Raw genomic sequence first — 21,938 nt, forward strand, 5'->3', positions numbered from 1 at the left:
TATCATCTGCTGTTTGTCTGAATTCTTGATAGATTTGGTCTTGCTTTCTCTTGGCTGCTTCACATGTTTTAAATAGATAAGAAAATTGATTTGTGCTAGAGCTCTTCATTTTTTGCATGCTTTATGTAAGACACGATATACCATTCCTCTCATTGCCTTGAATAGCTCCGCAAAGCAGTGCTGCTGCATTGTTAAGAATCATATCATGCTTTCACAATTTGGTTGACATTTCTAAGAGCCATTCAATATATTGAAAGCAACAACTTGAGTTTTTAGCTTGGAGTCTTTTCTTGGAAAAAAAAAAAAAAAGCACTAGAAATGTATTTTCATCATCCTTCGTGATAAATCATTGGTATGTGCATACCATCTCTGTCAAAGTGTTTTTGTATTCTTGTTTGTGAAGCCATCATTCAGCTGAGGGGTATGTGGGATCTATTTTTCTGGACGTGGTTGCTGGTGTGTGATACATGATGCTTGACCTTAAGAAAGTCCTAACACAATGAGAATGTTAATAGAGCTTTTTTTTTTAAATCGTTTCATCTTTCTAGTCAGGCCTGTCATTTGTTTGCTGTCCTGTGTTTGTTCTCAATAGATAAATGGTGTGTCTTTTCTTCTTATCTAGTCCACTGGAGCGAAATCTAAATTGCTTGCTGCCTATCTCATTTCCAGAACTGTTGTCAGGATTATGATTAATACCGTAAAAGGATAACTTTTGCTTAGATATTCTGGCAATCCATTCCCTGTCCTACTTTTGGTTTCTGCGCTTGCCACAATCCTAAAACGATACTTGCATCCCGCTTTCTTGTCTGCTTATCTCTGTGAGAGCCAGATTTGTCAGACTTCCACATACTTTGTGTGAAGTCCTTTTATTATTTCAGTAATCTCATGCAGTTCTTTTGTCAGAATGACATATTGCCCCATTAAAAACAACACAAAATGGCATTGATGAGGCGCAATATGGAGGATTTGGGAGGAACAGCTGTCAGCAGCCTTCCTGATACCTTTTAAATTTTAACAACTGTGCACTGTCTTCATGTTACAGGCTGTCAGTCGCTGCATTCATGTGTGAACAGTTCACATTAAGACTTCTCTGGCCTGACTTCTCTGACTGAGAAAAGTCAGATATTGTGTGTGGTAGTGTCTCCTGGCATGCAGTTGTGTGCATGTGTGAACAATATGCTGTCATAGCTTCCTTGCAAAGATATTGTTTTCTCATATAGCTCTTATTGACTGTATATAATGCCCTTGATAAGTAATTGGCGTGAAATCCAAAACTAAGGTTGCATTTAAAACTATATAATAATACCTCAACTTTACAGTATTCATAAAGATGCACAATGGTGATTGCAGCATTAGTCATATATATCTCTTTTGCTGTGGTATCTTTGTAACTGCAGTTGTTTTTGATGAAGTCCTTTCTGCTCTGCCACGCACCATCTCCCCACAGCCCCCAAGCCCCTGTTGTTGTAAACATGGATGTCTTATTGCATTATGATAATAACGGTGCATTAGAGTAGCCTGGAGAGGCTTTACAGCCACTCTGGCTGCACAGACTTCCTTCAGTCCTGCTGCTGTCAAGGTGTACTGCCAACCTGCATGAAATAGCAATTAGCTTCGTCTAGTTCTTCTCCAACAGATTTGCTCACAGGCGTCAGAATATACATTTGAATTGGTGAGATAAAAGCAATCTTTTCTTTTTCTTTTTTTGTGTCCCAAATTCACGTTTAAAGGAATGGAATTCAGTCAATGCTTTCTTATTGTGTGATCACCCTTATATCAGATTAAAACTTTAATTCAGTATAATTAAAGCTACTGCTGTGTAAAATTGCCCTCTTTTCACACCCATGGCCTGATAAAAGTATATGTCAGACATTTTGGGCAATAAGGGGCTGATTTTGCCATCAACACCCGCTCACCAGAGGCTGACTAGCAGCATCACTGGACAGATAAAATCGAATTACAGCACTGATGGCCGATGTGTGATTGTGTCATTTTCTCTGTGCAGGTTGTAATGAGAGGAGAGAGGAGGGGTTTAATCCTTCAGATCCTCCATTTCCACTGCTCCACTAATCCACAGATATTCTCATTTTGTTCAGAGCAGCCTCCTGGCTTTCTGTGAAACTACTGTACATAGCCCGTAGGTTAAAATGGACTTTAACAGGGGCAAAGGCAGACGGGGAACAAATGATTTAACTGAGGCAGTTTTGTTGTCATCTCTCTGAGTGTCAGGCCTCAGAGAGGTAGATATTAGACGATCAGAACAGACTGCCTGTCTTTGCACAGACAGACACATGCTCTGGAATGGTCTGCCACATACACATACACCGCATTGTTAGTACACACACACAGTCAGCAGAGTAGACCTCATTTGCATGTGGCTGACATTTGTTGCTTTGGTAATTTCATCTGTTAATGGACACAGCCGCAAAGCTGCTCTGAAAGCATATTCCTAAATTGTATGTTGCTAGGCAACGTGGGTTTTGGTGGTAATCGTAGGCAGATTTGCTTCTGGTTAAAGGGTCAGTTTATTGTCAGAAAACACTGCAAATTTACATGTTACTTCTTTTTTTTTCTTGCTCTGGCTGAGTTAATGTGTCTGAAAGAAAGTAATAATTAATCATATTCATTCGCTCCTTTTCATATGTGATGAATAAAAAATTAGCAAGCTTTCTCCCCTACTTTCAAAGGAATTTTATGCATTTTAGACTCAACAAAATGCGATTCAGCCTTTTAGTTTAAACTCCATTTTGATATTTTGTCAGGTACTTGTAGACAAATTACATTGTGGGAGCCATAACTCATTTTGCAATCCTTAAAATCCAATTAGTTTTGAGCTCCTGATATTTTGACAACCTTAAACAATTCATTAGTTACAGCAGTGAGTTGCACCCACAACCAGAAATATTTTCTTTCTGAACTAATAGCCCTTGTGTAAATACAGATGGCATGCCCCCGCCCACCTTCGTGGAATACCCTTGAGCAAGACCCCGCCTTTATATGACTAACCAGGCTTCCCCATCCCCCACGCCGGCATAATCACCGTATATGATACTGTGGGACTTCCACTCTTTCACCTCCACCCTGCCGAGTGTGTTGGCTTCCTTCTGTGGACTCTGGCCAGGCGACCTGATGCGAGCTCAGGTCAGTTTTGTTCTGCGTGACACACTAGCCGAATTTTTTTTTCTAGCTTGATGATGGGGGAGGGTCGTGGCATATTAGTTCTGGAGATGGCAGATTATGTATTAACAGGGTCCAGGTCAACGCTTTAGGCAGTTGTTACACTGAGTGAGGGATTAAGGGGGAGAGAGAGAGAGAGAGAGATAGTCCTGCTACTGATAGATGATGATTGCTGCTTGCAGGGTGGGGGAGGGGAAACAGGGCGTTGACAGCTGTCCGTCAACCTTGGACTCTCCATGGAGATGAGGCTAGCTGTCAATGTAGCATTTGAGTTGCAGGGTCAAACTTTGGCCTTAATCTGGGCTGACAGTCAAAGGTTGTTTTTTTATGCAGCTGGTCATTCAGTGATATATATTATATATATTCCTTCTGACCTGAGCGTGGCTTACCAATGCCATAACCCTGAGTAATGCAGCCATGGATAGACATAGACAGGATCATAATTGTGCTATTGAAATGTAAAGCCTCTTACTCTCTGTTTATGCATATGAAACTTTTTTGGTAAATAATTTGTACAAAAGATGAGAAACTGATACATCTGATTGTTTTATTACAAAACATAGACTGAGTAAATGTGCAGCCAATGCGGAAGTGCTTTAAATCTGCATTCTTTCTAATGGCCAGCAGGGGGCGACTATACTGGTTGCAAAAAGAAACCCAGTTGAATAGAAGTCTATGTGAAAATGACATAGTGTTCTCAGGTTCCTGGTCAAATCCACCCTCTTGCCCAAATATGGTCACTTCTGACTGCAAAAAACATGATGGTGAAAGCCAAAATGTCAGTCTCAAGGCTTCAAAATGGTTGCCCACAAACAAAAAAGTGCTGTCACACTGGCAATGTCTTCTTTCATAGTCCTTGTTTAAAAACATATCGATTTTTCAAAACCGTGATGAATTTAGCAATGACGGTGCAGGATTTTGTTCACAATTGTGATGAAAAAAACGTGTTTGTTACAGCAAATTGGCAGTAAATGCATGATCAAAAGTTCACAGCCAACTTGCAGTTTAATTATCTAGGATACTGCTGTGTTTCTATGTTCAGGAACATTGAGAACCAAAAAACTTCTGTGTGTGTATGTGCATGTGCAAACTGCTTTGGCAGGTGTGGCGTCTGTTGTGGCACCGTGCAGAGTTCCTCTCCTCACCAGATGTTCCACTTAATATCAGGCAGTGATTTCCTTTTCCCTCATGAGTGAATGAAATCTCTGGTCACATTCTGCCAGGATTGGATTCATACCAATCTTAAGTATTCGTTTTTTCTTCTTCTCTTTTTCTTTGTGTAAATTGGCCCCAGTTTGTCTCTGTCCCCCCACCTCCCTTTGTAAAATTACCTTTGTAGGAAATGATTTTGCAAAGACAGCCCTCCTAACTCAAGAGAGATTTTAGGGGGGAAAAGGAGTTTGAGGTAATGTTAAAAATGCTTTAAATAAATGTCCTACTCAGCTCAGCACATTCATTCATGACTGTGGTTGTGGGTCGCAGAGCCCGTCTCCAGAAAAATGAGGAAAAGTGAAGACGGGAGGTGACTGAACCAGGGTTGTAATCGTTTTTATATTCAAACTGTCATGGTAGAGGGGTTACAGGGTCATATTTGGTTGCTTTGAATTTTTAAATATAACAATGATGGAACTAATTAAAAAGCTCGTCCGAATGCACAAGTTTTATTTTATAACATTAAAGAGATTATTTTCAGTTTTTTTGTTGTAGTCTGTTGTGACATGTTGCCTTTTGGGAAAGTGTTTGTTCCGTGTAAAGCAGAAGTGTTTGAAATGTTCCTTATTTTTGTAGTGAGAAGTTGCCAGAGGGCAAACTGTTACCTCAGGCCCCAGGAAGATGACTTGTCTTTCTTTGGTACTTGCTCTGCTCTCTTGTTCATAGTAAATAAAAAGGAACACATCCTCATGCTTTTTGTGTTTTCCCCCACTGCACTGAACTTGTGTTACCGTTACGCCCCTAATTTGTACTCACCCAAAGACAGCAGAACACAACGACTGATCAAGAAAGGCCAAGGAACAAAGTTAAATGCACAGGGGGCTGCTTTAGATTAGATAGTGAAGGATTGACTGCTCCAGAGGCACTGATACAGTCTTAGAAATTGGTGGAGGAGTGCAAACCGGAGATTACATAAATGGAAACTCTGTCATGCCAACTTGGAGCAAGTGAAGGAGGGGAGGATAGCAGGAGGACAAGTTTTTTTGTTTGGTTTGTTTATATTATAAGCAAGAGAACATTTTGTAAACCAGAACCATTAGTGTCATGGGTATTTATAAGTCTGGTTTAGGGCTGCAACTGATATTTATCTGTATGTATTTGTCAGATTTAATGCATTTATTGTTTGGTCTCTAAATTGTCACAAAAATTTAGAAAAAAATCTCAACATTGAAATTAAAAAATAAAACCTAAGAAAAGCAGCAAATGCTTAAATAAAAGAGCTCGTACAAGCAGATGTTTGACATGTTTTACTTGTTCAATGATTTAAATGATTTATACTTTATCAGAATGGTTAATTGATAAACTACTGAAGCTTAGTGTTTGAAATTGATACTCCCAGCTTCCTGTTCTGTCCTGCAATTATTATACTCTTTATTGATTAAAAAATAATTGCCTCTGAGAGTGAATGACACCAGTCAGGTATGTTTGCTTGTGTTTGTAGTTGTGTGTACACATAATATTTTGAACGTGTGCCATCAAAAGAAGTTGGACCTTGACAGGCAATGTCTGAACGTGAAGGCGAAAAAGCTTTTTATGGCCAGTTTGCTGCATCCTTTCAGAGAGACTTGAAGTGATTAACTGCAGGTTGTGGGAGCAGAGGCAGAGGAAGGACAGACACAAGAGGTCACATGCTCAAACATTTGTAGCCCAAAAGAAAAGAAAAAAGCAATGAAATGAGAAACTGAAAGCTGCATACTCCTACTCCCATCAATCCTTTCCTTTCCTTTCCTTTCCTTTCATCTCCTCTCATCTCAGATTCTTTCCTCCCCTCTCATAACCTCTTCTCTTCTCTTCTCTTCTCTTCTCTTCTCTTCTCTTCTCTTCTCTTCTCTTCTCTTCTCTTCTCTTCTCTTCTCTTCTCTTCTCTTCTCTTCTCTTCTCTTCTCTTCTCTTCTCTTCTCTTCTCTTCTCTTCTCTTCTCTTCTCTGTTTCCTTCCCCATTTTCCGCTCTCCCTAAATTTCTTCTCCCTTCCTTTTTTCTCATCTCCTTTCCTCTCCTCTCATACCAGTTCTTTCATTTATTTTTCTCTTCATTCTCTTTACTCTCATCTTCCTTTCCTTTCCTTTCCTCTCCTCTCCTCTCCTCTCCTCTCCTCTCCTCTCCTCCCTTCAGTGCCAACCGTGTAGTCACCCTGAATTATTCATTTTGGGAAAATGAAATCTTCACGGGTGTTAAACCAGAGTGAAGAACAGACAGAGCTGACCATGTTCTCTCTATGCAATATGTGTTTGTGTGTGTGTGTGTGTGTGTGTGTGTGTGTGTGTGTGTGTGTGTGTGCGCACGCACTCATGTGTGTGCGCTTGTGTGTGTGACCAGGCGTTGCACAAGTTGACACTTTGCTTGGCTGTGTTTTAACAGAAGCGAGGGGAGATATGTTTAGAGGTGCAGATGAATCTCATTCGCACCCGAGGAAAATATTATACATCTCTCAGTAGGCATGTCAGTCGTGTTCAGGATCACACAGGACTGTAAATGGGATTGTGTTTCACAGTGATGTTAGTCTCACAAAGGGTGTGTGTGTGTGTGTGTGTGTGTGTGTGTGTGTGTGTGTGTGAGCAGCCATCACCACATATTTGATCCTAAATTTATATTATGTTTTTCAGATATTTGGCCAAAACACACATTTCTGAAGAAGCTAAAGTTAAGGCAGCCAGATGCTCAATGTGTGTGTGTGCATATTTGTCCATCTATTTGTTCACTGTTTCATTTTTCATGGTTGCCTGTTCACACTCTATTTGTCTAAGCCTGCAGCATACATGAGGGGTGTAATAAGCTACGCCTTTCCCCATTCATATACCCCATCCGCTGTGTGTGTCTCTCTCTCTCTCTCTCTCTCTCTCTCTCTCTCTCTCTCTCTCTCTCTCTCTCTCTCTCTCTCTCTCTCTCTCTCTCTCTCTCTCTCTCTCTCTCTCTCTCTCTCTCTCTCTCTCCTCTCTCTCTCTCTCTCTGTCTCACACACACATGCACACACACACACATTCTCTTTTACATCTCTTTCTCTCTCTCTCTCTAATCAGGCCAGTTGGCTCAAGTCATAGAGAAAGAGAAAGGTGGAGGAGGAGAGTGATGGTGTTGGAGAGGTGGAGCGATGCACAGACGGGGTATGAATGGGAGAACAAGAATTTATGTGCTGCGATCGCCTCCCTGAAAAAAAAGGAAAACAAAAAACCCTCAACATCTGTTGTCCACCTGCAGCTGTGCCACCTCTCTTTCTACCTCGTTTATTATTTTGTCGCTGCCCCTCTTCTTCTCTCGCCATCATTCCTGCTTCAATCATTTGGCAGCAGCACATCATGTAGATCACAGGAGACAGATGGGATGGTGATTTTTAGAGGTCAAATTATCCCGTAGACCCTATCCCTACAGCGGTCTCTTTTCATGAATGAGCTTTTTTATACTCCTGGCCTGGTTTGTGGGCTCTGGTTACATGTCGTAACCAAACCTCCTCAATGGAGTCCTTTACACTCACTACACTACTGTATTACACTATAATACAGACACATCTTTAACGAGCACTAGTTTTGTTACTTTGTTAGTCTTTTTTTTCGTATTTGCTTTCTCTCACATGTCTTACAGCTGAACATAAAACATAATTTTATCACTCAGTAATTAGTGGGCTGCCACTAACAATTGTTTTCATTGTTAATTCATCTCTTGATTAGCTTTTTCATTAATCATGCAGACTGTAAAATGTCAGTAAACAGCAAAAATGTCATTCAAGACTTGTCAGTATCGAACACAACATCTTCAGATTGCATCTGATAGCTTCAGATGAATGATGGGAAATGAGAAAAAGAAACGTTTTTTATTTTTATCAAGCAGCAAATAAGTTGTAGCATGAAGGGTTGAGTTAATTTTTTTTAAATCGTGCATCCCGACTGTTCATAATAATAATTGTAAGGTTTTGATTAAAAAATGTAATTCTTAAATAATTCACTGATTTTATCTGTTTTTTTTGTTCAATAAAATTTTAAAAAGTTGAAAAATGTCCATCATAATTCTTTCAAAAAATGTTTTGTCCAACCAATAGTGCAAACCCAAATATTTTTTGTTTATTTTAATGCATTTAAAAAGCTTGAACAATCAAAACGTTTGGCATTGATTACAATAGTTGCACTATTAAACTTTATCATATGGCAGATTTCAGAATTCAGAATTCAGAATGCATGTCCCCCACCACAGTAGCATTGTTGTGTCTGCGTCCAGTGACCTGGCAACCCTACTTAACCTTCATTATCAAAATCCTTTTTAAAGCTTCTGTCAGAGACAAAGTGTGGTCTGCCCTCTCAGACCAGCAGCAGTAGTAAACACGTTAATCTTTTACTCCGCTGCCTGGGTTTAAATCTCAGGATCAATTAGACTAGAGGGATTTTCTTAAGTGTAACCATAAGTTCACATGTAGGAATTGACTGTGCTTGTGTCTGCAAGTACACACACACACACACACACACACACAGTCAACACACTATGAAACTTCATGCTTATTCTGATCCCCTGAGAGTCAGTAGCAGGTGTGCAGACTTGTAGATATTTTTACATATGGGAATTAATTTTGCAACTGCAGTATTTTCTATTAAAAACATTGCCCACAGATGTTTGTGCAGCACGAAAAGATTTTACTAGTCTTTGCATGTCATTCCTTCAGTGTGGTTTCATGCACATGTGAGTGCACATCTCCGCTTCTACATTCGTCCTTGTATGAAACAGTCATCACCTGTGTCTATAGATTTGCATGTGCAGTACGTCTTGATCCTTTGTGCAAACCATGACAAGTATTGATGCTGTGTTGAAGCCCAGAAATGAGGCACTTAATGGCTCGTTGAACGGCAAAACCAATCAACTGGCGTTAAAGAGCGAGGATAAAAATCACAGACTGAGATCGTGAAGGAGAGTTTGTGAGCAAGAGAGAGTGAGACTGAGAAGAGGGGGGAAAGGGGCTGGCACTCTTAAAGGACCGTGAAGGCCAGATCACAAATAATAAAACAGAAAGGCAGGGAGGGAGGGAAGGAGGGAGGGGAGGAGAAAAAAAAAGAGAAGGAAAATATGTTGAGCGAAGGGGAAGGTCGGAGAGAATGGAAGAGGGAGTCGTACGTGTGCCAGGAGCTCTGCACCTCTCGCTGTGACTGGTGCTCTTCAAGGATTTTTCCCCTCTCTCTTTTCGTCTCTTTTATTTACCTCCCTCTTTTCTTTTCTCCCGCATAGCTGTGGCACCGGCTTGTTTTCTCTGTCTTTTTTCGTCTTTTACCATTTTTCTCCCCCCACCCCTTCCTCTTTCTCTCTCTCCCTCTCTCTGCTCTCTCTCTCTGTCTTTCTGTGACTCGCAACAAAAGGCTGACGGAGTGAGCCTGACGTCTGAATGAATAGCCCAAACCTGCCGTGAAGGGAGAGAAGAGGGAGACGAAGCAGGGAAGAGAAGGCTGAGGAGAAAAGATACAAGTGATCTGGCTGAAGAGGCGGAAAGAGGAGTACGCTCAGAAGTGCTGATTGCTGGCTAAGGACGAGTAGAGATCCAATTTTTTTCCCTCCCCCTTCTTTGGAGTTGACTGCGCTGCTTTAACCACACGGGGGGTGACGATCGTAGTTCTCGCTCTCCCGTCCTCCCCCTCGCCCACTGCCCTCCTGTGCCACCTTCCATTTTTTTCCCCTCTTGCTCAAGAGAAGTCGAGCAGTCGTCTGAGAGAGAAATGGAGCTTCTGGGGGTGAGGTGACGAAGGAGGACAGATTTGGAAACAAGCAGTGGGAGAGCAAGAGAAGAGGGAAGGAAGGAGGGAGGCTGGAGGAGGAGGTAGAGAGGAGAGGAGAGGATAACCCCAGGGCATACTGTGTGAAAATACCCCCCCCCCCCCCCCCCCACACCACTTTTTTTTGTCCCTCTCCAACACATTTCCTCTGCCATGTGCAGGTCCTGATTTGAAGAATGTGGAGACAGCATTTCCCAGGCAAGGAGCATGTTTCACATTGTATTGTGTGTGTGCGTGTGCGTGTGTGTGTAATTGCGAGAGGTGGGGGAGTAGAGAGTTGGACTTGGCTATAAGGCTAATGAGCCTCTTATGTTTTTGCAATGAAGTGTGTCATGAAAACAGTGTGTGTGTGTGTGTGTGTGTGTGTGTGTGTGTGTTTGTGTGTGCGCATTCTTGTACTTGCTACGTGTGTGTGTTTGTGTGTGTGTGTGTGTGTGTGTTCTTGTACTTGCTACGTGTGTGTGTGTGTGTGTGTGTGTGTGTGTGTGTGTTCTTGTACTTGCTACGTGTGTGTGTGTGTGTGTGTGTGTGTGTGTGTTCTTATACTTGCTACGTGTGTGTGAGGGCAAGCACCCATGTGAGCGTGTCAGTGTTTCCTTGGTTCGAAACCACAGAACTCTGCTCAGCAGCATGAGGACGTGTGATTAGATGGGCTGTCATTTAGAGGGTCAAAGGTCACAGGAGAATGTGCACACGATGTCAGAGTGTTAACGGTCGGTCCTGTGTGAATGCTGTCTGTCAGAGAGCTTGTGTTCGAATGTGGATATGAATTATATTATATATAAACTGTAGTGGGACTCTTAGGGCTCATAATCATAATCGTCACCTAATTTGCAATTTCTCCCTATTTTAATCAGTGTTGTCAACATAGCAAAAATACCTTGTTACTGTGAACTACTGATCAGAGTCGTCACCAGTAAACAACTTGAAGGCAGAAAATGTGTTAAAATTCACAGAAAAATAGATCATTAGTCTGTATCTGTCACTGCTTGTAACAGAGCTTAGATTCATTATCTCCCTCTGCTTTGCCATGTTAGGGCTAGAATTAATTATTATTTATCTCATTTATTTATTCATTAATGATGATTCATCTGCAGATAATTTTCTTGATTAATGGTTTGGTCTCTGAAATCTCAGAAAAGTGAAGCGATGTTTTTAAATGTCTTGTTTTTTGAGTCCAAAGCCCAAACATATTTAGTTTTATATGATATAAATCAGGAAATCTTCATATTGGAGAGTCTGCATTTCCTGCCATTTTTGCTTCATAATTACTTTAACGATTAATCAATCAGCAAAATTGTTTTGTGGGTGCTTATTTTTTTCTGTTGTTTAATTGTTTCAACTCAGTGTGTGTTTCTGTGTATATATGTTCCTGACCGGCACACACACGCTTGTGTGTGCATGCGGAGTAAAGCTCCAGTGCACCGTCCGCTGTTCATCAGCACTGACAGCTGCTTTTGTCTCAGGACCCCGGTTGTTTTCAGGCCTTGCTAGCGAAGCACAAAAGACAACATTTAAAGAGGAGATGGTGATGGATGGATGCTCTCCTCTCTCACTTTGTGATGTATTTACCGCTGACACCACCTGTGATATCTTTATGGCAGCGTATGTTTTCCCCATTCTTCCTCTACTCTCCTCTGCACTTTTAAATGTAATTCCACCCTGCTTCTTCTTCTCTTTCATCCTTTTATCTCTCCCCTCCCTCACCCTCTCTTGGCTGGGCGTTTCAGTGGTGATAAGTTTGGAGGAGGGCAGGCGGAGGGAGGACAAACAAGGTCTTTGTGTGTCCACATAGTGGAACAAGAAACAGGCTGGGGTGGCGGCAGTGTAGCCGGGCGCTGATAGGGTCCAGTGGGGGGCCCTGGAGGAGCCAAGTCTGCCAAAAAAAAGATTACACCTCCCTTCTTTCTCTACAGATGCCAGGGGATCGTAAACACACTCAAGAAAGTAGACACTCCCAAGAATACAGGCGCCGGTTTCTTGTTAACATGTAAGCGCTGCTGTAGTGTGTAACATTGCTGCTTTTATATTGTGAGCAGTGTACAGGTGGACATACACAACCAAGAGAACAGAAGTAGAGTAGAAGGGAGCATTGGCGTTGAGAGTTGTGAATGCCCTTGAACAACAAAATCTGTGACATCCTGGATAATCGCTGATCATTAGTGGTTATCATCTGTGGGTGTGTGTGAAGCTAAGTGCAGCCAAACTCTGTGTGTTGGTGTGTGCGCGGAAAATAGCGACCATGTTTGTGTTCCTGATGTCTGCCTGGAAAATGCAGCAGAGAAACCCCGATTGTGCCACTCAAGCTCCATATTTGGGTTGCCAGGTTGGGTGGCATGATGCATTTTGGGGGCAAAAATTGGATTTGAAGCAAATCTTCATCTCTTCTTGCTGCACTTGCCACAAAGAAACCCCCGCTGGGGTTATCGGTTCGGCCCCCCTCCTCCTCTCACTCTCGGACGATCCCATCACTGAGGCCCCCAGCTTGGGAGTTGCTAGGTAACCAGAACCAGCTGTTGGTCCTAAGCCGGTTGAGCCCGTTTTTGGCTCTGCGTCAACTGCAGAGTAGTTTTCTCTGAAAGCTCGATGTGAACTCAGCGACCGCCGCTGTGGCCCTGACATCATCGTGCCATGGAAAAATCTTCCTCACTTCCTTTTGTTTTTGCAGTTTTATTGTTCCACTGATGCGGGGACCGGTGTGGGAGCGACCACGGCATGTATCACGCCAATTTGGGAGCATTTCATCACCTTTCATACACACACAACTCAGAGGGAGGAGATGGGAAATGCAGTGAGGAAGGACAAGAGGAGGGTGAAAAGAATGAGTAGGCTTGTTCGACGTAGTCACCTGTAATTTAGAGTGAGTTGACAAAGACATCAGGATATAAAAGATAGTCTCTAAAGTGTGTCACTCTTCTGTGAGGTGAGGGTACTAAACTGTCTCAGAAGGCTATTAACAGAGATCCGAGAAGGCAGAGTACACTGTATAATTATTCAGGAAATCACAACAGTGCAGGTAAGTTAATACGACTCTGCAGTCCCCAAGTGGACAATTTACCTTTCAAAGTGTGGGAGGACCTTACAAACAAGCCACAAGTAAATCTGTGGGGAGCGCATTAACTTCCAAATTAAATCGTCTTTGTAAACCAGCCGAGGCTTGTTGGAGATCCATGAAACCACAAAACCAGAGCACACAATCTGTCAGAAAACAGAGCTTTTAAAAATGACGATAACTGATGTAGTGCAATGTTATTAAATACCAATTTAAAGATTGGTTTCCAAACCCAAGGGGAGAAACACGGGTTTGAGCTGGGGGTTTATTTTCTTCCATTGATTGTTTGCGCTCTATTTAGGAAATGATCCTTCTCCCTCTGAAAACTCTGACTCACAGATTCTGGCAGCGAATCTTTCTGAGCTGCTTTTCCAAGATCGCCCCTTCCAAACGAGAGAATTAGACACCAGATCGTATTCACTAAGGAGAGGCATATTTCTATGAGTTCTGCTTCTTTTCTTTTTTCCCCCAGCGTTTAAAAAGATGACTTCTATTTCTGTTGTCAGAATCCAAAAAGGCTTTTTAGTTTGGAACATCTGTAATCCATTTGTGGTTTAAAGTACGCTCTTGCCAGCTCTGCCAAAAGTTTTCATACTTCCTGGAGAATCATCCAGTTTGTGATTAGCATTGGCTAAAGGTTGATATCAGTCTTAGTCCATTCAAGCTTCCCTTGAGGGATGTAACAACACATGACCTCCACTGGATAAGACTATCTGCTGTCACACTGAACACAGTTTAGATTTAGTTAGCCAGGCTGTTGGCTTTGTTTCTTTATTACTCGCTGGCTTACACACAATGCTGGCTGTTGTGCTATGATAAATACTTTGGGTACAATAACAGGAAATTGACACAAGCAATTTGCATTTTTATCCGAATGACTAGCAGCCAAAATTTCCTAGTGCCTAATGTAAACCATCTTTAGTCATGTTGTTCCTACTGCTCACTGAGGTTTATGTAACAGCAAATCGGCACTTGAAAAACGGCTCTGTGGTACATTTTTGCCCTGCTTAAAAATGAGTCTGGTCTCTTGTCTGGTGTTGGGTTGGACTCTGTGTTTGGACAAGGAGAGTTCTGGCTTTGCTTTTGCTTCCTGGAGTCCAGGTTCTTGGTCTGGCTCTTGCAAGCTGCTGCCAAACTCCCCAAGCTGGTGACGACCCAACTGGGGAGGGAGGGAGATGGTATAAACAGAGAGAAAAGTGGTAAGACACATGTTAAGTGAAGTAAATTAAAAGAGCCAGATGCAATCATTGTTTTTATTCTTTAGTGCTGGACCTCTAGCCTGCAAGTGCTGCCGTGAGACCAGCTGCTGTGTGATCAGTGGGGGTCGCAGGAGCCATCCTAGGGTGATTATTGGGATAAGACTTATGCACTCTCTTTTTGGCTGCTTTGCCAATTTAGAAAACCATCTGAGATGAAGACTGTGGGGTGTAATGGTTTGTTTTCTTAATATATCCTGATCTCAATTTAAAAACAGCTTTTTTTAAATCACAAATAACTAATACATGATCTCAACATATTCCAAATTATCTTCTTGTAATCATTAGATAAAAATCTGCCTGATTCTTTTAAAGTAAATCCGACATAAGGTAAGTGTTGGCAGTTATGTTACTGCTTACATTTAACATCAACAGATGACTGTTATTGCAGCCGTCTGCAGCTGTGAGCTAATTCTGAGGCTCTGTAATATTCCCCAAGGACCAATAATGTCCGAGTGGTAATCAACATTTAGTTTACAGAAGCCTGTAGTGTAATATACCCATAATATGACGAGCAGAACTGATAATGTGTGCTTGGGGTTTACAACACAGTAATTCTGTCCTAATAATTATTTCCAACAATTTGTAATTTGAAAAATAACTAAAATGTTTTGCTGTATAGCTTATTTTGATTTATAGTAAAATATTCTTAATAATTAGTATTATGGTATTGATTTTGACCATATCACATAATATGTGAGATATAGTTTTGCTTTTGTTAAACTTGGCCACCAATTACTTTAATTCATCAAGGGTTTTCTCCATTTTTTCTTTAAAAAAAAGGTAAATGCCATGAGTAATTGGATACAAATTACTGTTATTATAGGGGGGAAGTTTTCCCTTAAGACAAGACGTTATCTTCTCAAGCCACTGAGGGTGTGTTGATTGGGCAGCTTTCTTTTGTCTTTTATCTATCTAATACTACTCATCTAACTACAAATGTGACAAAACACTATTTAGTTGCAGTCAAAAGTGTCTTCAAAGTGTTTGAATTTCATCCTTTGAAACCCCTGAGCTGCGGCACAGCCAGTACCTGTGGATCAATGAAGCTTTACCATGCTTATGGATACATTTTAGAACATTTCACTTTAGAAATGTGAGCACCGGGGACTGTTTGAAATTGACGAGCACACAGTGCACCTGCTTGAGAATGTCATCCCGTATGTCGACAACTCAGCCCTATATTTCTAAATAACATTTCCCTCCTGACACTGCTGGTGCAGTTAAAGCTTGTCACTGATTGGTTTTAAGAACTTTAAAATGATGATGGATTCGGCTCAACCTGCGCTGGTGGCAGGATATGTAGTGTTGTGTACTTCTGACAGCGTGAGACTCCAGTCTGAAGCCCCAAAACTCATTAACTTTGATGTGACAGACAGTCCCTGGAGGGACGGTGATAAGAGGCCAGTACAGTCAAAAAACAGACTGTGTTTATTTGTTTGTGAATATACGTTATGATTGTCCAGGCAGTTGTGGATTTACTATTTTCCAAACCTGTCCTCGTGTAAGATAAACATACTGTCTTGTCTTAGTGTGTTTCCTTGGCTGAGTAACTGAAGGATGACTCAGTTCTTTTTGTCCAAAACCAACGAGCTCCTTCAAATCACCGGCCAGGTATCCGAGTCATTAAGAGCTTCATTAACAGCCTTGTTAGGTGTTAATTATCCGCAGATTCATCATGTGTTAAATGCGGTGCCACGTTCTGCCTTATTAGGCTGGAGAAAGGCTATTAGCCACTAGGAAATAATTAATCAACAGCAGTTTGACCTACTTCCTACAAGTGACGCTGCTTTTTTCCATCAGTGGTTTCTTGTTTATGTGTAAAATATATAAGATTTTGTGTTCGCTGTGTGTGCTGAACACGAGGCTGCGTCTGTTGGAGTAACGATACGTTTCTTTGTGTGTGACTGATGGATGATGGAAGTATTTTTTTTGCGCAGCCGGTCTGAGCTGTGATAATGAACTCTGCAGGAGTGTGATGAGGAGGCGCAGGGAGCGCTGTGCAGCCACAGGTGTGTTTGGCAAGCAGCCTCCCACCCTCAACCCCCTCCTACTCTCGCTAACACACACACACACACATAGACACACACACACACACACACACACACACACACACACACACACACACACACACACCAGAGTCCCTCCGGTGAGAGTAATGCACGCTTTCCGCTTATATTAGGAACAAAAAGATGGAGGTCACTTCTTCCACATTATTTCGTTTAGCCTTTTCTTTATCATGCACCTCTCCCTTTTTCCTCATCATTCCTCTTTTGATATGCCATTTGGGCTTTTATGTAGCTCTGCTTTTACTATGGGCACTGCACAATAATAATATTGTTAATGGCTGTAATATAATGAAATTTAATAAAAACACAGTCTCTTTATCTCCATAGCATTTTATAAAGTGGCTCACAAAGCAGTTATAAACCCAACTCGTAAAATCAACATAAAACCCTGAAAACAAAACATGAAACATAAAAAAACTAAGTAATGATGATAATAGAAAATGCAGGAAAGGTCAGTAGTAACTAACATAACATAATTACATCAAAATAAGTTTCAAGTGGTGAATAAACTGAAAGAGATCATAGTGCTGGTGTGAACTTGAAGATAAGCCGGAGTTGAGCAACTCACAAGAAGCAGATTTTTTTATGTAAAAAAAAAAAAATTCAAACAACAGGCTAGCATATTGTGACTTTTAGTGTCTAGCATGGGTGAAGCTCCACAAACAGTGTGTACTACGTTTCCCATAATGCAGCTCAGTAGCTTTTTATTCATTAGGCCCACCTTTCCTTCATATTGCCCTCATCTTTAAACTACACACAAACAGTTGGCAGATTTTCTCTTAAAAAATGTTAAGTAAAGTCTCTTTATGGACTTAACTTTTTTGTGTAAATGTGTGGAATATCTCTTCAAAAGCCCATCCACATTTTTTGATTAAAAAGGTTCAGTGGTGTCTGCAATGAGGCAACCCTTTAGAGTTGTTAAGTTAAGAGATACAGTGAATCAAACTGACTTTTGTGCAGTTTTCCTTCATTTATTTCCCCTCCTTATCATGTTCCCCAACGCTCCATCTTTACTTCTCTGACTGGTGAACTCTTGTGGAAATGTTTTTGCTGAACACCTGCACATTTCTTGCCTCTGAGGCATCTGCATGCGGTTCACCTTCCTCTGTGGTTTGATAGAAACAGAGACAGAAACAAACAGAGAGAACACCACCAGTTATTAGAGGAATTAACCCTGAAAAAAATGCAGGTTGTAAGGCAGTTTGTCAAAGCTGTGATATTAATGACAAACTGCTAAGCTCTTTTTAAAATTAATCCCCTGTTTCCATTTCTCTCTGATAGGTCTAGCACAGGTGGTTATTCCTTATGTTGTGTGTGTGTTTGCATGTGTGTAAAGGCATCAAACTATGCATAATTTACAGTCTATTTTTGTAGCATCCTCTTAGCGCTGCATATCTTGAAATGTAGGTATTTCTCTGTAAAATTAAGTATTCCATTCTCAAAGTTTGGCTAATAATGTTGTCGGTTATTATTTATTAAGCACTAAAATCTAATCTGCTTCATCAGGGCTGTGTGGGTGTGGTGTGATCAGATTTTATTGACAGTGGCCTGGCAGCACAAACCAACAACCCAACAACTGGCATCAAATTTAGATTCCAACGTTTACTTTCTTCACAACCGAGCCTCACCCATTTTAAAGCAGTTGGAAGCGCCCAGAAACACACACAAATACAGAAATGTCTTGTGAAATAGCCAAAACTGTTCTAACTTTGGCAGAGATGTTTGCATCTATGTAGAATCCTGCCACTCATAGTAACAAGCTGATTGAGAAAATAGGTTTTCAGGGCCTTTAAATTGCAGACTAGAATGAGATTTCAGAGGATCATCTTCTTAAAACTGGGTCCAGTAATCAATGCTTCTTTTTTATTACGTGTGCAGAACAGAAAATAAGCCTACTGCTGCAGAATTGAAGCCCAGTTAACTGAACCGTGCTATATTTACATGCACCTCTTGTATTTTTGTTTTTCCATTATATGGATGTGATCTGTTTAAAGTGCATATGTTCGCATGTTGTAGCAGTGTAGGTCACAAACACCGTCCTTGCTTCCCAAAACTGGAGGAGTTAGAGACAGACATGGAGCGAGCAGGCTTGGATGTCCTCTCCAGCAGCGCAGATGTCACTAAATAAAATATTTCATAATCCTGCCCAAATCCTCTAATCACCATGACAACAGGCAGCAGGGAGCCAGAGAGTGGTGGTGTGCGAACCCCCCCCCCCCCCCTCCTTTTTCTTTTCCCTCTTTTTAGTGAAATTTGGGTCCACACTGTCACATTTCTCCTCAATTTTACACCTAAAGGATGCATCACTATGACTTCAGAGAGAGTTAGTTAATAGGGACACAACCTGATCCAACCGTCTGTCAATCAGTCAAGTGAGACACTATTCATCAATACATTTTTAGTTTCCAGAAGTTCTTTTTGCCACATTTGTCCCTGAAGGGCTATCACAACTTGTCAGCAAGGCGAGGACAAAGACGGAAAACTCGCTCTGGGAGGACAAACCTGGAGACGACCACAAGTTTGAAATTAAATTATTGAATACCTGCTGATTTCTTCAGCCTCAGAATGAGCGTGTGGTGGGTGTAAACTGTGCAGAAGGTGCAAAGACGCACACACTGAAGGCCTGCCGTCTTCTGTACGGTGATAGGATAATGGAGGTGATGACCTCATGGGGTGAAAGGACCTGTTGCCTGGTAACAGTGTGGATAACAGCGAGAGAGGGGGGTATTCATATCACCAGTGTTGTATATGTGTGTGTGAGAGTGTGTATCTCGACCAGTGTTGCCAGGTAAGGGAGACAATGATAGTGGTTTAAAGTTGGGAACTATTCACACACTAATTTATCTAACCACAAACCTCGACCTGTGTAAACACTTCCTGCTGCGGGCTGCATTTCCTACATTTTACTGCTTCTTCTTGACTGTGTGTGCCAGACATAAATAATTAAATCCCTCTCTTTTTCTCTCTCTGTCTCTCTGCAGGTATTCGGCCCCAGATTATGAATGGGCCTATGCACCCGCGCCCCCTGGTGGCGCTGCTGGATGGGCGCGACTGCACCGTGGAGATGCCCATCCTCAAAGATCTGGCCACCGTGGCGTTCTGTGATGCCCAGTCCACACAGGAGATACATGAAAAGGTACAGAAATAACTTATCTTCTGTTATTATCAAATTATTAAATTGCAGCAGCTGCAAGTCTAATAATAACAGCATTTTATTACCTTTATTTTCTGCACTAACTTGCAACTTTTTAACCTCTTCTAAAACGCCTTGATATGGCTCTTCAAAGCCTTGTCCAAAATTAAGGGTTTCCCATGAAGTCTCCTTATTTATGAGCTCATTACAGCAGCCTTTGCTTATGTATGTAATTAACTTTAATTAGCTCTTGTTGATTTGCTGTCAGCTTTATGTTTCCCTTTTTTATGCTGCTTTAAGCAATCTGGACCTTAAAGCGTCTAGTCTAGAACAGGGATGCCTCGAATCTGCCTCATTAAAATAAAAAAGAGGCTTAAAATAACATTCAGACAATGATGTGTCAGGTGGTGGTGGAGCAGTAACAAGCAACTTTGCATACAATATATTGTAATGTCATGTTTCCTGAGATTCCTACAGACACTTACTTAGAGTTATTTACTAGCTTGTTTCTGGAGATTTTAGCCTACCAGGGGCGCTTAGATAATTATCTAAATTGCACATTTTAAAAACAAGTCACACAAAGCTAAAAATCAAGATAATGCATGGTGTGAAATAAGTGATATGAAATTAAATTATCTGGAGTATAAAAAGGATTAAAGCACAGTTAAAGGGTTAAAATAAAAAATGTAAGAAAATATTTCAGTTTAAATTATATGCAACACTTATGTGCATAAATTATGTTCGGAGGGGGTCAGGTTTGGCCTACTTTACAATATGCTTCAAGTTATTTTTTTTAGTAAAAATAAAGTGTAAAATAAAATAAAAAATGATGGACCTACTGTCTGCAGTGTGTGTGTTAAAAACAATCCCTGTTATAATTGACTCTTCCTACACATATTTGTAGCTTCTGCAGACTTTAAAATCAGAAAATGTTAAATATTTCTGATGTCTCTGAATTGTCTGACTGCGAAGGTGTGCAAAGTTTAGTACGTTTGGAGAGCACATAACTTAATCTGAATCAACGCAATCAGTTGGTGTTGCTTGTTGTAACAGTGGCAGTTGCAGCAGTAACGGCAGTATCTGCAGGAGAGCAGGCTCACACACACTGTGATATGAACACAATATGAACTTTGAATGTAATTCTGGAATAATTTGTCTTCAGTTGAGTGCAGAAGAATCATCTCTGCGTCTCCTCCTCTGTAATGTTTTAATAATATTTCAGCCCACTGGCTTGTTCCACTCTCCCAGTTCAACTATAATGGTTTCATCACTGACTCTAATCCCACTGGGTGCTGAAGTGCTGCTTTGTTAAATAAGGAGGAGGAGGAGGCTGGTAATAGAAATGCAGTATAATTGTTCTGAGCCAGAGTGGGTGAAACATTTGTCTTATTTTACTGCCTATACACTGGAGCCAGTCAGGAGCGATATTACAATCCAAGCTGGAGGGTTTGTGTCCTTACGCTCAAAAAGAGAATAGGAAGGTTTCCGCTTCCTGTCAAAACAGTTTCAGTGAAAATGCTACCTTGCATTCTTAAAACCTTCATTGTTTTAAACCTACAATTAAAAGTAGTTGGTTTTACTTACAAGATTTGAATTTAAGGGATTGAACAGAAAAAAATGCAACAATAATAGTAGTTGTAGTCTTTCTGCTCCACTAATTCACATCCACACACATAGTTCAGCAGTTTTGAGTAAGTACTCATTATTTCCTCTTTTTATTATTTTTACGCTACTCTTTACTTCTATTCCACTATAATTAGGCAGCAGACATTGTACTTTTTACTCCACGGCAGCTTGGAGTTATTTTACAAATTCTGATTATTAATGCAAAATATAACTCAGCTAATAAATGATCAATTAATTATAACGGATTAAGCTACTCTGCAGTGTATAAGGTAATTAAACAGGCTGCACCTTTGGCATCTGCAGCATTAGTAAAGCTAATACTTGAATGCATCACTAATTATAATGCATCAATATCATAAATGTTATTCTTTAATGGGCCATTCGCTGTAATGCTACTTACTTCATATTTGATGCTAATGCTTGTGCACTTTAACTTGTGATATGTAGTGAGTTCCTTCAGTGTTCACCATTGAGGAGATTTTTACTGGGAGCAGAATTATCCGCAGAGTTCTTCTCCTCTCCAAAACAAACAGACCCACTAATTATTACCGGTAAAAACACTGAATAAAGTAGTTTCACATTAAAAATCGGTGTTTTTCCAATGCTGTTAGGCACACCAGGAGAGGGACTGGAGCCAAGCTGCTCTGACAACTTGAGTTCCAGATGTCTAA

The 21,938-nt window shown here is 40.9% G+C and overlaps 1 protein-coding gene across 4 annotated transcripts in view; it reads left to right on the forward strand.

The window, feature by feature from the left end:
• Positions 1 to 21,938, forward strand: part of ctbp2a (C-terminal binding protein 2a) — a 71,656-nt gene that overhangs the window by 35,874 nt on the left and 13,844 nt on the right. For 3 of the 4 annotated variants that reach the window (XM_059359104.1, XM_059359103.1, XM_059359102.1), the window contains one exon: positions 19,490 to 19,644. In XM_059359104.1, the coding sequence (XP_059215087.1) occupies positions 19,490 to 19,644 (155 nt within the window). Of the gene's footprint in view, positions 1 to 10,235; positions 10,330 to 19,489; positions 19,645 to 21,938 lie in introns of those variants that run through there. The other variant, XM_059359105.1, reaches the window with a different exon arrangement.

Source organism: Centropristis striata, chromosome 20, assembly GCF_030273125.1.
Source record: "Centropristis striata isolate RG_2023a ecotype Rhode Island chromosome 20, C.striata_1.0, whole genome shotgun sequence".
NCBI lineage: Eukaryota > Metazoa > Chordata > Actinopteri > Perciformes > Serranidae > Centropristis > Centropristis striata.